The sequence below is a fragment of the Glandiceps talaboti genome, chromosome 15 (genome assembly GCF_964340395.1).
Source record: "Glandiceps talaboti chromosome 15, keGlaTala1.1, whole genome shotgun sequence".
Lineage (NCBI taxonomy): Eukaryota > Metazoa > Hemichordata > Enteropneusta > Spengelidae > Glandiceps > Glandiceps talaboti.
In genome coordinates, this window is record NC_135563.1 from 6,461,839 (window position 1) to 6,476,398 (window position 14,560).

At 35.9% G+C, this 14,560-nt stretch overlaps 1 protein-coding gene and 2 non-coding genes across 3 annotated transcripts in view; all 3 read right to left on the bottom strand.

Annotated features, from left to right (window-relative positions):
- The window catches only part of LOC144446107 (U5 small nuclear ribonucleoprotein 200 kDa helicase-like), a 35,925-nt gene that overhangs the window by 6,097 nt on the left and 15,268 nt on the right, over positions 1-14,560 (bottom strand). The window contains exons 17-34 of the mRNA XM_078135816.1: positions 13,675-13,917; positions 12,200-12,304; positions 11,258-11,539; positions 10,580-10,813; positions 9,660-9,743; positions 9,197-9,303; positions 8,226-8,517; positions 7,618-7,688; positions 6,704-6,804; positions 6,166-6,339; positions 5,459-5,619; positions 4,050-4,277; positions 3,569-3,760; positions 3,129-3,365; positions 2,335-2,537; positions 1,817-1,890; positions 1,093-1,172; positions 379-526 (exon numbers count right to left, since the gene is read on the bottom strand). Coding sequence (XP_077991942.1) covers positions 379-526; positions 1,093-1,172; positions 1,817-1,890; positions 2,335-2,537; positions 3,129-3,365; positions 3,569-3,760; positions 4,050-4,277; positions 5,459-5,619; positions 6,166-6,339; positions 6,704-6,804; positions 7,618-7,688; positions 8,226-8,517; positions 9,197-9,303; positions 9,660-9,743; positions 10,580-10,813; positions 11,258-11,539; positions 12,200-12,304; positions 13,675-13,917 — 3,016 coding nt within the window. The remainder of the gene's footprint in view (positions 1-378; positions 527-1,092; positions 1,173-1,816; positions 1,891-2,334; positions 2,538-3,128; positions 3,366-3,568; positions 3,761-4,049; positions 4,278-5,458; positions 5,620-6,165; positions 6,340-6,703; positions 6,805-7,617; positions 7,689-8,225; positions 8,518-9,196; positions 9,304-9,659; positions 9,744-10,579; positions 10,814-11,257; positions 11,540-12,199; positions 12,305-13,674; positions 13,918-14,560) is intronic.
- LOC144446992 (small nucleolar RNA SNORA57) lies at positions 12,807-12,957 on the bottom strand. Its single transcript, XR_013481987.1, has one exon. It is a non-coding gene; the product is annotated as a small nucleolar RNA SNORA57 (small nucleolar RNA).
- LOC144446997 (small nucleolar RNA SNORA57) lies at positions 14,254-14,404 on the bottom strand. The gene has a single exon (XR_013481991.1). It is a non-coding gene; the product is annotated as a small nucleolar RNA SNORA57 (small nucleolar RNA).

A 14,560-nucleotide genomic window follows, 5' to 3' on the forward strand; every position in this document is an offset into this window, starting at 1 on the left:
ATGGGTTGAAGTTGGTGACAATTACGATATTGATAGTTATTTAACTGGTAATATATTATAGGTCATGTGACCCAGTATCAAATTAAAGTTGGAATGTAGATAATTTGTGATAATTACTTGAATGTACATCAATTTGATTCAAATTCGAAGTACGGCCAGATTTCCTTTCTTTACCTTCACTTCCTTTGTACACTCTTGTTTTGTGTTCAATTTTGTCATTCTGAAATTTGATATCGTCTTCCTACATCTAACTTTAATCAGATTGGGGTGTACATATTGTTTCCACAAAAATCTTTTGACAAGAAAGTACTTTTCCTTTTGTATTTCACACATAGACAGTACTTCTGAAATGTCCGGGAAACCATTGAGATATCTTACCTTGTAGGTTGTAGTAGTTAGGGTTTTGTGTCATTCTACGGTAGATAAACGTCCATGTCAGGTAGTCCACAGCATCTTGTTTGTTTTCTATTGTCTTGGTTACGATCTCAGCATTAAAGTGATCATGTAAGCAGTGATCAAGATGAGACTGAAATCAATTGAGATAATCAGAATAAGATGGAGAAATGTCTTGGTGATGTAAGTACAAGTGTCTAGTGGACTTGAAAAGTAAATCTAGGGCTAGAAGTTGCTGTCATAGTTCTTAAGATTGATACAGTTGGGAGAGAGGTTGGTGAGGGTGAAATGACACAGCGAATCGTACAGTCTAGAAATACTAGTACTGATAGTAATTTCTGGTACAGCTGCACACAGATACTTGATTGTGTAATATTCAATTTACTGTCAGATATACAAAATGTAGTCTAGAAATATCTCAACAGTAATCTGTCATTCATAAGCAGTGTTTTGGTTCAGAATAGGTATGTAAACCAAAGTTCTCCAAAATATCCTACCAAGTTTGATTGGATTTTAGGCTCAATAATTTTACTACCAACCAGGTTGTACCAAATAACCCAATTATATCATAAGCAGCTACTTATTGCAAGTGTTATTGAATTCTAAACAATGTGTGGCTCTACTACAATGTCCATCATTGCACATCAAATGACAACATATGGCAACCACTGTCATAACATTTGAAATAGACAAACTTACCTCCACTGGTAAGGGTTCATACAGGAACTTCTTGAAGAAATCCTTCTTAGAGCCTTGACACAGAATTACACACTTGCCAACTGGAAATGACGATAAATATAAAGTATGAAATGTTAGTTGGATGTAACTAGAAATGAATGCATATCAACCAGTGTTTCTTGCTAAGGTTGAGGAACCCCGGTAACAGCAAGGAAGAAAAGGTAAAACTGGCAGTGTTTCCCATAGAGTGTATTCAAATATGGGTGGGAAACCCCAGTAGATTTTACCTACTTACTGTGGCCCTTTAAAAACATTCTTAACATATTTAACTTTGGGGTCTAAAGTAACTATTGGCACCTTCAGTAACTACATGTACCTGAATAATCAGTCAATCAAACTTTCAATCAATCAATCAATCAATCAATCAATCAATCAATCAATCAATCAATCAATAAATTGATCAATAAATTGATAACTCGATCATTGAAAATAACTTTAAATTTATCAATCAACAAGTCAAATCCACCAAATTCAGTTCCAAATCATTGTTCTGTTGAATGACACTGGAAGGTTACTTCACAGTTTCAGCATTCTTGATTAATGTCACAAAAACTTGTTTTTAGAACTTCAACATTATGTAGCTTGCCTCACGATAAGGGGGAGAGAAACCACTCCATACTTATCAGAATTCAATATTTAACCTATCCATCACATACTTGTGATATTATATAATGAACTACTTTACCTTCTCCATCTACAAATGGTCTGTTAGCCCTGCCTACCATCTGTAGGACATCAGTCACAGGGTAATCTACATACCTGTAAGTAAAATAAACACAAATCAACCAAATAAGCTGGGTACGTGGTTCAAGGTCTTTACATCAACACATTGACTGATTTCAGAAGGATGACTCTAGTCCTGAAATAGGGCATGTATGTAAATGAAATGAGCTTTCAGGAAGGGAGATCTGAAATGAAATTGATCTAAGACTTTTTGAAAGGTACAAAAACATGTACACACACATGTATTAGTTTAGATGGATTTAAATTAGAATGAAAGACACAAAACAATAAATTCTTCCTAGAATACGATGATGTTAATAATGATTGTGTACTTACTAGTACTGGTAAGTAAAACTGGATGAATTTCTGACCAAATGAAAATCTGCTACAAACATTTTCTATCTTTATGCATCTAGAAACTATACCATACTTTGATCACCATGACAAAATCTGACAACAAAACATGTGATATATACTTACGCATGGATCTTGCCATTATAATATTGTGTATCCATGACAACGACAAGATGTGCGGCCATGTTGAGTCCCCAGCATACACTCCTTGAAGCAACCACAACTTGGATAGCTTCAGCCATAAATAATTGTTCCACTACTTTCTTCTCTACGTCTGTTAATCCTTCATGTAAATATGCAATACCATTCTCTAACATCTCTTTTAATGTCTGTAAAGTCAGTAAAATTTCAAGTTTTAGTTCACAACAACGACGATTAAAGTGTCCTGGATGTCACTTTTATTCTTAAATGCAGTGAAAGTACTTTTAATCTGAATTAATTGACATCCCAGAACAGAATGAAGTTAATCAAACTAACCATGATAAAAGAGTTTCATCAGTTGCATAGAATGACTGTATGACATCATTGAAATGCAAATGAGCATTGACTATGATGTCATAAAATGCAAATGAGCCTTGCCTTATGACATCATCGAAATGTAAATTAGTATTATCTGTATGACATCATGGAAACACAAATGAGCACTGCCTGTATGACATCATGAAAATGCAAATGAACTTTGACTAGAACATCACAAAACTGCATATGAGCATTGCCTTTATGACATCATGAAAATGCAAATGACCATTTTCTGTATGACATCATGAAAATGCAAATGAGCATTGTAATTGACACATTTTAGACACTATTTTCTTTAAAATGTGATGAAAATGACACAGCATAAAGTTCCTAAACATATACAAATTTAGTTGGACACCTGAGAGGGGAATAACTAAGAACTCTAATTTAGAATCACTCACCTCATCAGACACCCTACTGAGATGGCCTTCTAAGTCTTCTTTGTGGCAGTGTAAAAACCTGCTTTCTTGTTCATCAGCTGAGCAGTATGTCAAAAGATCTATGGCAGTCAGTCGCGTTTGTTTACGTGATGGTACAAACACAATCACTGGTTTCTTGGGTGAATGCTTCAAGATAGCATTGTATGTTGGTTTCACCATGGCAATCAGACGTGATGCATTGTGGGTAATGTTGAAACCCTGCAAAACACAGAATAGGTGTTCAAATATCACATATGTCAATGAGTGCACTTCAAAATTCATGAAGTAAAGCAAAAAGTTATCACAGCTTTTACGTAAATAGTGGTACAAAATGCTTATTATTGTCTTTACCTAGTATATCACTCTCAGAAAGTCATTCTCTAGTTATCGCGACAGACAGAGATGCTCAAAGTTGTACTCACCTGGATGTGGAGTTCTAGTGGTACAGGTCTGACATTGGGGTGAAAGTTGAATGTCTGTGTTGTACTGCACCCAAGCCATTGAGCAATATCCTTGGCATTGGACAGAGAAGAACTCAGTGCTACAATACGGATATTCCTCTCAATCTGAGATGATATGTAACGCATTCGTGAACAGATCACTTCCAGAACAGGCTGTCAGAAAGTAAGTACAGTATAAATAGATAGTTAGGTATGATCAAAACCAGTATGTGATGTCTGCTTTTCAGTACCTTTGGACTTGAAGGCCAAGTTGGAATTAAACTCTGCATAAAAAATAGTTGTATGGCAGAACTAAAGAAAAAGTTGGTCCAGCAGTGCTACACTTCATATCAATCTATCTTTGTATGAAAATTACCCCATTTTTTTCAAGTATATACTGTTTGTGTACAATACTCACTCCAATTTTTACAAGTACATTTTTCACAATCTGTATCATACTTACCCCATTTTCTCCACCAATCAACTGTAGTTCATCAACAATAAATAAGTTGACATTCTGTACATTTTTCCTTTGTTTCCATCTCCGTGACAACACATCCCACTTCTCTGGAGTACTGATGATAATGTTCCCCTTGGCAAGCAGTTTGAGATCAGTGCTGGTTTCTCCTGTCAGGAGAACTACCTTTTTGGCTAACTGAAGTTGAAACTTGGCGTGCCAATCATTGTATACCTGCATCATAAATATGACAAATTATAATTTTATGATTATTACGGTGAATCATTTTTCCTTATAAAGTATTACCCTGGTAGTTGAGTCTTTGGTTTTCTAAAATAGACACAAACTAAAACTATTGTTGCAACATGTTGATACAACAGTGATAAGCTATTGAATGGATGTCGGTTTAATTATAGTCTCAGTTGGGAGCAATCTGATTAAAATTTGATGTAGTGTACATGGTGTGATTTCTTTTTTTGCTGTCATCTTTCCCATATTCTTACACAAGTATTACCCTGGTAGTTGAGTCTTTGGTTTTCTAAGACAGACACAAACTAAAACTATTGTTGCAACATGTTGATACAACAGTGATAAGCTATTGAATGGATGTGTTGGTTTAACTATAGTTGCAGTATGGAGGTGTCTCTGAAAACTAGTTTACTTAGAATTCCATAAACTTGCAATACTGTTTTAGAAATTCCAATGTTTACGCTATCTTGATCACAGGGTGATTAGAATCCACAACAGAGGAACTACTATCACCCACTTGTGTAATCAATGTACCAATGAAAAAAATTTACCTCATGGTAAAGGGTCAATATAGTCAGGTAACACTATTCTTACGCATTCTCCCCACTATAGAGTAAGCACAGTGCAAACACTGTCCTTGCCATCTAGGCTGCCATGCTTGACAGGTTTCTACCGTGCTTTAAAAGTGTTCTACCATCCTTGAGCTTTAGTAATCTTTGAATGACAGTGCTGTCACATGAAGAGAAATGTCTGATCCAAATGTCCATGTGTGTATGTGTTAGATATAAACATGTCAGAGTTTGTTTCAATGTTGAGGGCATGTATATCGTATCCTGATCATTATGCAAATCATTATGCAAAATTACAATGTTATTGATATGTAAATCACTATGCAAATTAGCCAGCCATCAATCTTGCATTATATCCTGGGGAGAATATTGTACTATGTGTAGTGCATGTAGTGGAAGCCATGGTGTTCACCAAGAAATCAAGGGATTCCAGATAGTTAAGAACTGTTATTAGTGAATTTTGGAAATTTTAGCAGTGCATCTTATATTTTGATGGAATTGTAATTCTGTTTTTCCAATATTTTTTGGTTAAAATTGCTAAATAAGTACAATCATACAACAGAGAGCTTTAAATATTTCAGACATTTATCAACATACCTGCTCTGCCAAGGCATCTAACGGTGTAACATAAACACATCTTCCATCTAAGTTTTGGGACAGCATACGTAGTATGGCTAATTCTCCAATAACTGTTTTACCACTACCAGTGGGGGCACCAACAAATACATTCTCATCTCCATTGTACACAGAGTTGAAAACTGCATGGGGTAAAAGGGTTGAAATAACAATATACAATGTAATTTGGTCAGTTATGGATGTTTCTAATGCAGGCAATGCTACCTATGAAACTTTCTACATGATAATAAGTCTTCTACATTTTTGAAGACATAACCCACCTCCACATAAATACACACACACACACACACACACACACACACACACACACACACACACACACACACACACAAACAACAACAACAGAGACACATACACAAACAGACACACACAGACAGACAGACAGACAGACAGACAGACAGACACAGACAGACAGAGAGACAGAGAGACAGACAGACAGACAGACAGACAGACAGACAGACAGACAGACAGACAGACAGACAGACAGACAGACAGACAGACACACACACGCGCGCGCGGTGTCTAAAACATAGTCCTACAATTCAGTTGCTCTCACTAGGTCATTATTTTCATGGCATATATGCTAATTTCATCTTTCAGGTATACAACTACTGGCAGATCCCCTGCAAAGTCTCATCAAAACCCAAAATATGATCCTGTTTTCCTACCTTGTGTTTGGATAGGGTTAAATATAGAGAATTTATCCTGGTAGAGTGATTCCAGTGGTATGTTTCTGAGAGCAGACACTGGTAGAGCCTGTAAATCCAGCAACTCAGTCGGGGGTGGATTCTTCTCTGGTAGGATCAAATGACGAAATGATACAGGCAACTGGGTTTCTGAGGCTGAAATTCAAGGAAAGACAATATTTTTTAGTTCACTTTTTATGACAAACGGTAAAACAAACTTGACAGACTAAACTAACAACTGGATTTCTGAGGCTGGAATTCAAGGGAACACAATTTTTGCAGTTTACTTTTTTATAACTAAATGTAAAACAAATCACATGCAAATTGCTGATAATGAAAGAATGAATCTTTGTACTGACTGATTTTACAGAAAACTCAACACTTTGAAACTTGACTGGGTTTTTTATTTCACTGGATTATAAAATTTGGCAGTGGACTCCTTTAACTTCCTAATGTTACTTTACTGTTTACAAACATAACTGAAGCATGCATTGTGTTGGTAATGTTAGAAAGAACTTACCTATCCATCTATCAGACACTACTCTGATGAAATACTGTGGCGGCAGCGGTTCAAACACTGGTACAAAAAACTTCACAACATGTTCATCTTGGGCAAATTTACTGCAAGAGATAAAAAGTACACATGATGAGTCTTCAAAACACATTTACTACGAATCTTATTGACAAAATATGTGTACAACATACTTGATATCTGAATAGACAAATACACTATAACACAGTGTATGGATGCATACTAAACATTGCAAGAATACAGGTTTTGTGGACCATTTTGTATGGTAGAAGTATATGTATTGAACATTGGAACAAAATGGCTGGGGTCCTTAAAACTTGTGATAAAGTTGTGTACATTTCATAAAAGGACTTTAGGGTTATTGACAAACATGTCATATCATGTTGAGTTGCAATCACTCTGTACGTTGTTACCACGCCCAAGTTCGGGCCATTACATTTGGCTTATTTGCATGATGCTAGATCTTCACTTGTGATCATCTTTTGTAACTCATGTAAACTTCTGCTTGGAAACAAAATTTTGTTTGACTTTCCCTAGTTACTGGCAGGTTTTTTGTAGTGTGGATCCCCAAGATACACACATGCAAAACAGACAGACAAGTACCACATTTTAACCCCTTCTTTTCCGCTGCCACCACCGCTGCAGCAGCAGCATCAGTAGCTGCAGCAGCAGTAGTAGAATAGTTTCTTATAATGACATGAGGTAAAGTACATGTATGACAATCTATAAAAAAGTTACAATACACAACCTCCCAGCCAACTGGGCTTATATGTCACCGTAGTGACTAAAAGTTAACTAGAAGAGAGTGAGGAGTTTATTGCAGTGAAGAAAGTGGTACATAGCAAAAAAAGTTACAAATACAATATTACCTTGGTAGATTAGTACAAAGCAAATATACTAACCTCTTCAGTAAGAAGTACTCATGATGCAGAATAATTTCACTGTCTACATCTTCCACCAAGATCCAGAATGCCTGTCATAGAAAGAAGTCAATCATAGAAAAAACCTATCAGGTAATTGTCATAAAGGGAGTAAAAATTCAAACAAGTAGTAATGATAAAATTAATGCAATAACTTGCAATAATAATTGAGTTCAATTTCTCAAATACAACTTAGGGAACACAGGTAAAATTACATGGAAACCCTGGTAGATTTTACCTACCTACCGTCCTTAGCAAAAACACTGAGAAGCATCGGAAAATGACTATAAAATTGTTAATTTCATGCAAGTTTATTGAGCCTTTTAATACTAGACAGTATATACCTATTCACTGAAACACTTACAGAATCAAAATATTTCTTAGATGTGAATTACAAAATTTCACCACCATCTCATCAGCATCATCAGGGGTGTACTACAATGGGCTATTGCCTGACAATGCTTACAAGATGGCAGCGAAATTTGGTAATTGCTTTCAAGAATTTTTTTGACTAAATATTTTCATTAGTAAATGTGAACTCTGAGTCACTAAACATTCCTTCTAGCATTACTCTTTTTGTTGTTACTAACCTCTGAATTTCCATGTATCTTTTCATCCCACTGGAAATCAGGTGTGATGGTTAGTTCCACTCTCAATGTAGATCTTGTAATGGGTTGTATATGTGTGGCCAATTCCAGCTTGGGAAACTGATGTACATATTTATGTATTGTTTTCCCCATTTTGGGCATACGGATCAACTCGCCTATTTCATTGTGACCTAAATCATAGAATCTCTCCCAAGGGAAATTCTTCTTCTCAATCTTCTTCACCACTTCCTCTGGTATTTTCTTGAACTGTCTCAGAGGACTCATAGACTGCCACCTATGTCATACAAACAAAGATGATGATCAGGTCATGATTTGTTTTCATTTTAAAATATGAAGAGAACTTGTAAAGGAAGTTGTCTTGCCTTTGCCTTATGCACTGCCTTGAAATAGGCTAACAGTAAATTGAAGCTATTGACGTACAAGAGCCAAGGTATTGAAGAACAAAAAGTGAGAGAGATTAAGTATATGGCTACATAGGTACCAGTGATTCCTTGCATTGGTGTGTGTCAGCATACTTGTAGTACTTGCACTGAAAACATTATTTCTTACCTGCATACAATTGAGTGCCACATTCAATGTACATGCAATACATGAACTCATTGTTCTATGTTTACAAAATTTGATTGTCTGCATAAACATAGGTACCGGTAATAACAGAACCCCAAGACAAGTGAGTGCAAGAGTGGATACACTAGGTGTTTGCACTAGTGCGTGCAATGTTTTCTGCTGTACATTCACTCACTTCACTTGTGAAAGTACATCCATAGTAGAACATCACAAGCAGTCATGCAAATAACACAAGTACACAAACTGGCACTTGCACCTCATAGGGTTCTATCAAAGCATTGCTAGATGTTAAAAACACTACATAACATATAAACCTACTATTACTATTACATGGTATTTTGTAGAATAGCAGAAGACCTCACATATGGTTTACTGCTAATACTTACATGCGTTTATCGATCATTTTACACAGTGCCAAACTTTTATCAGCTAGCTGTGCCCAACCACGATGTAATACAACTTCATAAATAGCTCTCATCAACCGTCCAGCAGACTGAAATAAAAGTAAGTCATTCATAACAAAGAATTATTATACAATTGTTAAGAGGTCAGAATGTTAAAATTGAAGCCATGAATGAATCCAAGATGGCTGCCAAATACTGTTATATTAAACTCTATGGAATTAACATATGTCAAATTCTTTGAAAACAAAATGGTGAACCCCTAAGTTTCTTTAACCATTTCAAAATGACCAGGAGCCAGTTTTAATATTGCAACATTCAGAGAGATTTAAAGCATTTTATTTTTAAGGGAAATTTGGTCCTCAAGGGAAATTGTACCTTAAAGGGTCAGTGTAGCTGTTCTATATGCAATGCTTTCACTCGGCAAACAATATGATAGTACACTTACCTGTGTTATGAAGACCATGTCAGCAGCCAATGCAAAGCCGTCAAGTTTAAGTTGTGAAATGTACGCTTGCAGTAGAACATTGACCTAAAAGTGTACAGAAATGCTGGTATTAGTTATTTGCCAAGTAAAATGCACATGTTTCAACTCATTTTACTCTGCAATCACATGTAACCAAAATGATGTAATATCATTAAATGATTACCCAGAACCCCAAAATGCCTCTCTTTACTGCAATGGTGTTTCCCTTTGAGATTAACTAAAGCCTGACTCCTTGTAGACTAATACATATGATGACAACAAATTTGAATATCAGGACTACACTTCAGAAAAACTTTAACATTACAGAGTCATGGTTAGCATAGCCAGCTTACAATCTACAGTTTGCAGATTTGAGCCTCATTGTTGCTGTTAGTTTCTAAAGGATTAAAAGTTCTTGGGTAAGATTTGAACCACGATTTTCAATACCTGAAATAGATCATTACTGCCTACATGTAGGCACATGATAAAAATAATGTACATGCGATATCTTGGTCGACACCATACCTTCCGCTTCATGTGCTTCACATGCATTAGTATAGGTGTGTGTGAGAATAAGTCAACCTCCTTGTTCTATTTTGACCCTCTAGCATGAGGTAAAATGCTAGTGTAGGTACTGAGAATTGTGCCTCAGTCAACCCAGCTGTATAATTGGAAACCTGGTAGGATAGAGGTTGTAATGTGAATGTTTTAATCCTATATGCTTACAAAGGCTACAATGGATTGTATGCTACCCAGAGTGTTGAAGAAGTATAAGGCCATTGTGTAGCTATAGATCCACCGGGGTAATTATTGTTAGCCCTTGGAGATCTCCAGAGAACAGGTGCATTATATACACACTTTATTATCAGTATTTTTATGTAAGATAATCTTAGATAACTTACTTTAGCACTTGGTTCTTCAATACTTTCTTTGACTGGGATGGGCACTCTTTCCAGTAATTTATTAAGTTCGAGTTTTTCTTCTTCTCTGACTGTAATGTGTTTGAACTCGGCAGACAGGGAGAAAACTCTGAAGAGTTCAATTTCACTAAGTGTTGGTTTCAACAGCTGGTTATAAGTTGACATAGTCTCATGGGTACAGTAATAATGACTTGCAATCCGACCAAGTTCTGTCACCTGAAAGTAAATGATGAGTGTAAAAAAATGATAATTATAATCAAAATACTTAACGTCAGAATAGAAATTTTGATTTGTTACTTTTCACAGGAATTGATGATATTTTTCTACTTATTTTAACTAATTGAGGTCACAGGAAAGGAAACAGTAAAAAATTACTACAGTTGTAAGAAATGAAGCCAAAAATCTAGAATATAGTTCTGCTATCCTTTTACAACCAGTGACGAGTTACCATGAACAAGCGGAACTTGCAAGAAGAAGCAGGAAAGTAAAACAAATGAATGCACTGACATCAACATTATACTGGAATGAGATTTTAAAATTATTTCCATTTGAGTAGAAAGTTCATAAACTCACTGTAAATAACTGATTGTAACTACTCCCATTAGCACATCTGTAAAATATCTGGTACAAAAGATTTCAAAAAAATAAACTAGTCTTCACCTGGAAATTGCCTGCCTTTCGATCATATTTGGCTAAGTTGTTCTTGTCCAGTACGATAGCGGCTGTATGTACTAGATCCACACGTCTTTGTTCCATATACGGGTCTGACTCTCGGTAATCCAGTGGTACACCATAAAGACTTGGATTTCTCATCATACGAATATAGAGGTAGGTATAACCTATCCAATTGACAGCATCACGTACAGTCTGTATGTTACCCAGGACGATTTCAGCATTGAGGTTATCAGCAAGTTTAGAAATGAACTGACTCTCCACAGGAAGCTGTAACATAACAGCCAATTGATAAAGTGCTGTGACAGTGAAGTGAATTTTCATGCACACTGCATCATTTCACTGACCAATCATAATGCAGCGTTCTCCCCACTATAGAGAACGTATAGTGTTAATTAATATCATCCATGCCACCCAGACCACCATGCTTGGAAGGTTTCTGCTTTGCTGTGTTCTCCCAAATATAAAGAAAGCATGGTGTAACCTCTGTCCTTGCCACCCAGGCCGCCATACTTGGCAGGTTTCTGCCATGATTCAGAGGGGTTCTACGATCCTTACATTTTTAAATTTTGTAATCTTTGAATGAAATGACAAAATTATCATAATACTGTAATTTACATGAAGAGAAATGGTTGATCCCAATTTTCATGTGTGTATGTGTGTGTGTGTGTGTGTGTGTGTGTGTGTGTGTGTGTGTGTGTGTGTGTGTGTGTGTGACGAGTACAAAGCATGTTAGGATGTGACTACTCAATCAAATGTTAACCATTACATACATTTGTAATTTGATAAGCTGAGAGATTTCAACAGCAAACTGTCAGTCTTGTTCACTCTGCGACTCAGAGTGTGTTTGAAAAAGTTGAATACATGTACAGATTATTATGTAAACCACCATGCAAAGACATTTTTTTTAGTAAACATAAGAATACATACCTGTTGGTTCTGTAATGACAGATAATATTGTAGTTCTCCATGGCTAGTCAATAATATACCTTCTCCTTTGGTGTCATACTGGGGACGACCAGCTCTTCCTAACATCTGTACATAAACATGTGATTTTGGTTAGAATACAAGCAAGTACATACCATTTACATGTATCTGGGTATGTGTCAAGTTTGCACCGTGTTTGAAAAGAGATTGCCCACTGATTTTATACTATCATCTTTATTATTCAAAAGTGTATTTGACCTCACAAACCAAGTAATAGTAAGTAGTCTGAACAGGAAGTGGAACTTGACAGCATGGGTAAATTTGGTGGCACAGTTTTCATCATAAAAACAACCATCTTTCACTCCCTTCCTATTTACTTCTCCATGTTGTTCCCAGATAAAAAAAAAAAACCAATCACTTAATTTTAAGCTAAGATTTGCAAGACAGAAATTCTGCTGCCCTTAAAAAAAGACAAAATAAGATTTCTGCTCAAAGAACAAGTGTCTCTACTCTTTGGTAGCATGTGAAGTTGCTTCCAAACTTTACGTCACTTGCTTTGTTATCTTGTGAACAGAACCCCTTTATTCTTGATACGATAGTAATTTGTGATTACTGTAGGGATGGTAGAGGATAGCATCTAGAGCACACAGCAGACATCATATCTACACTCTAGTACCGAAGAAACATCTCAACTTAATATACCTCCATACATACAATACTACAGTATTAGGATCAGCTGTAGAATTGCCAAGAAAAGGAGGATCACATTCTGTCACATGGAATACTTCAACTTTTAGTAACAATTTAGTTTCTATGATAGTTGTGAATTCTAAAAGTAACCACTTACAGGTGAAACAAAGCGATGTGCATCTTATAATAATATAGTCTGTCAAATTTTAAGGCCAGATTTACATGTAATTGGCATTGAACACTTTTGAGAAGTGGCTGTGAAGAGCTTTTGAAAGATTTCTTCTGGTCCTTTTGATATAATCCAAGAAATTTGGGAGTTCAATCTTGTTTTCTAGGAAACCAATACTGTTATTTTCCCTTACATTTAATTAACATGGCATTCAGCAGTCATATTGGATTTAATTAACACAGCATTCAGCAGCCATATTGGATTTAATTAACACAGCATTCAGCAGCCATATTGGATTTAATTAACACAGCATTCAGCAGCCATATTGGATTTAATTAACACAGCATTCAGCAGCCATATTGGATTTAATTAACACAGCATTCAGCAGCCATATTGGATTCAAAAATGACTTCAATCTGATAACAAATTGACCTCTTTCAAAAATTTTTTACAGTGACGAGAATGCAGTGAACCCCTAATTTTTTTTCTTGATTCTAAACGAGAATGGGTTGGAGTTTTCTTGAGCAGAGAAAGAGTAAAAGTTTAATAATTCTACTTCTAAAGGCATATACTATCTTAAACACAAATATATCTGCCCTTCAAAAAGTGACATACATACCTGCAATACATCCAATGCACCGAGTTCTACCCATCTTCCCTTCTCAGGACTGTAGACTTGGGTCCCTTTAATGATGACAGTGTGTGCAGGTAGATTGACACCCCAGGCTAATGTAGATGTCGACACTAAAACCTGAATATGTCTATCAGCAAAGAGATCCTCTACCAGAGTACGGTCTACTCTGGTCATACCGGCATGATGAATGGCAAAACCATATGGTAATAGGTCCTTCAGTTCTTGATTCTATTAAAATGATATGAGTGACATCATATCAATTACTCAGTAATTAAATTTAAAAGCTGACTGTAATATAGTGAGATTAAATAGTACTCTGGTGATTGAGCCTTCCGTTTACTACGATAGACATAAACTGAAACTACTGTCACAAGATGTTGATACAACAGACTGTGATAAGCTATTGAATAGAAGTTGGTTTAATTATAGTCTCAGTAGGGAGGCGTGGTCGTGACATAGAACGACCAGAGTATATATTCCATATTTTCTGTTGAACCTGGCTCGTCCATGGTATAATGTATATAACCAGTAAAGCTATCATTTGGCCATTGCTACACTGTATTGTAATGTAGGGATGGTAGAGGATAGCATCTAGAGCACACAGCAGACATCATATCTACACTCTAGTACCGAAGAAACATCTCAACTTAATATACCTCCATACATACAATACTACAGTATTAGGATTAGCTGTAGAATTGCCAAGAAAAGGAGGATCACATTCTGTCACATAGAATACTTCAAATTCTATTTAATTTCTTATATTATATCCTAAATCACTACCTAGTATCTAACCTTTGGTTCAGTCATGTCAATTTAATGACACATACATACATACATACATACATACATACATACATACATACATACA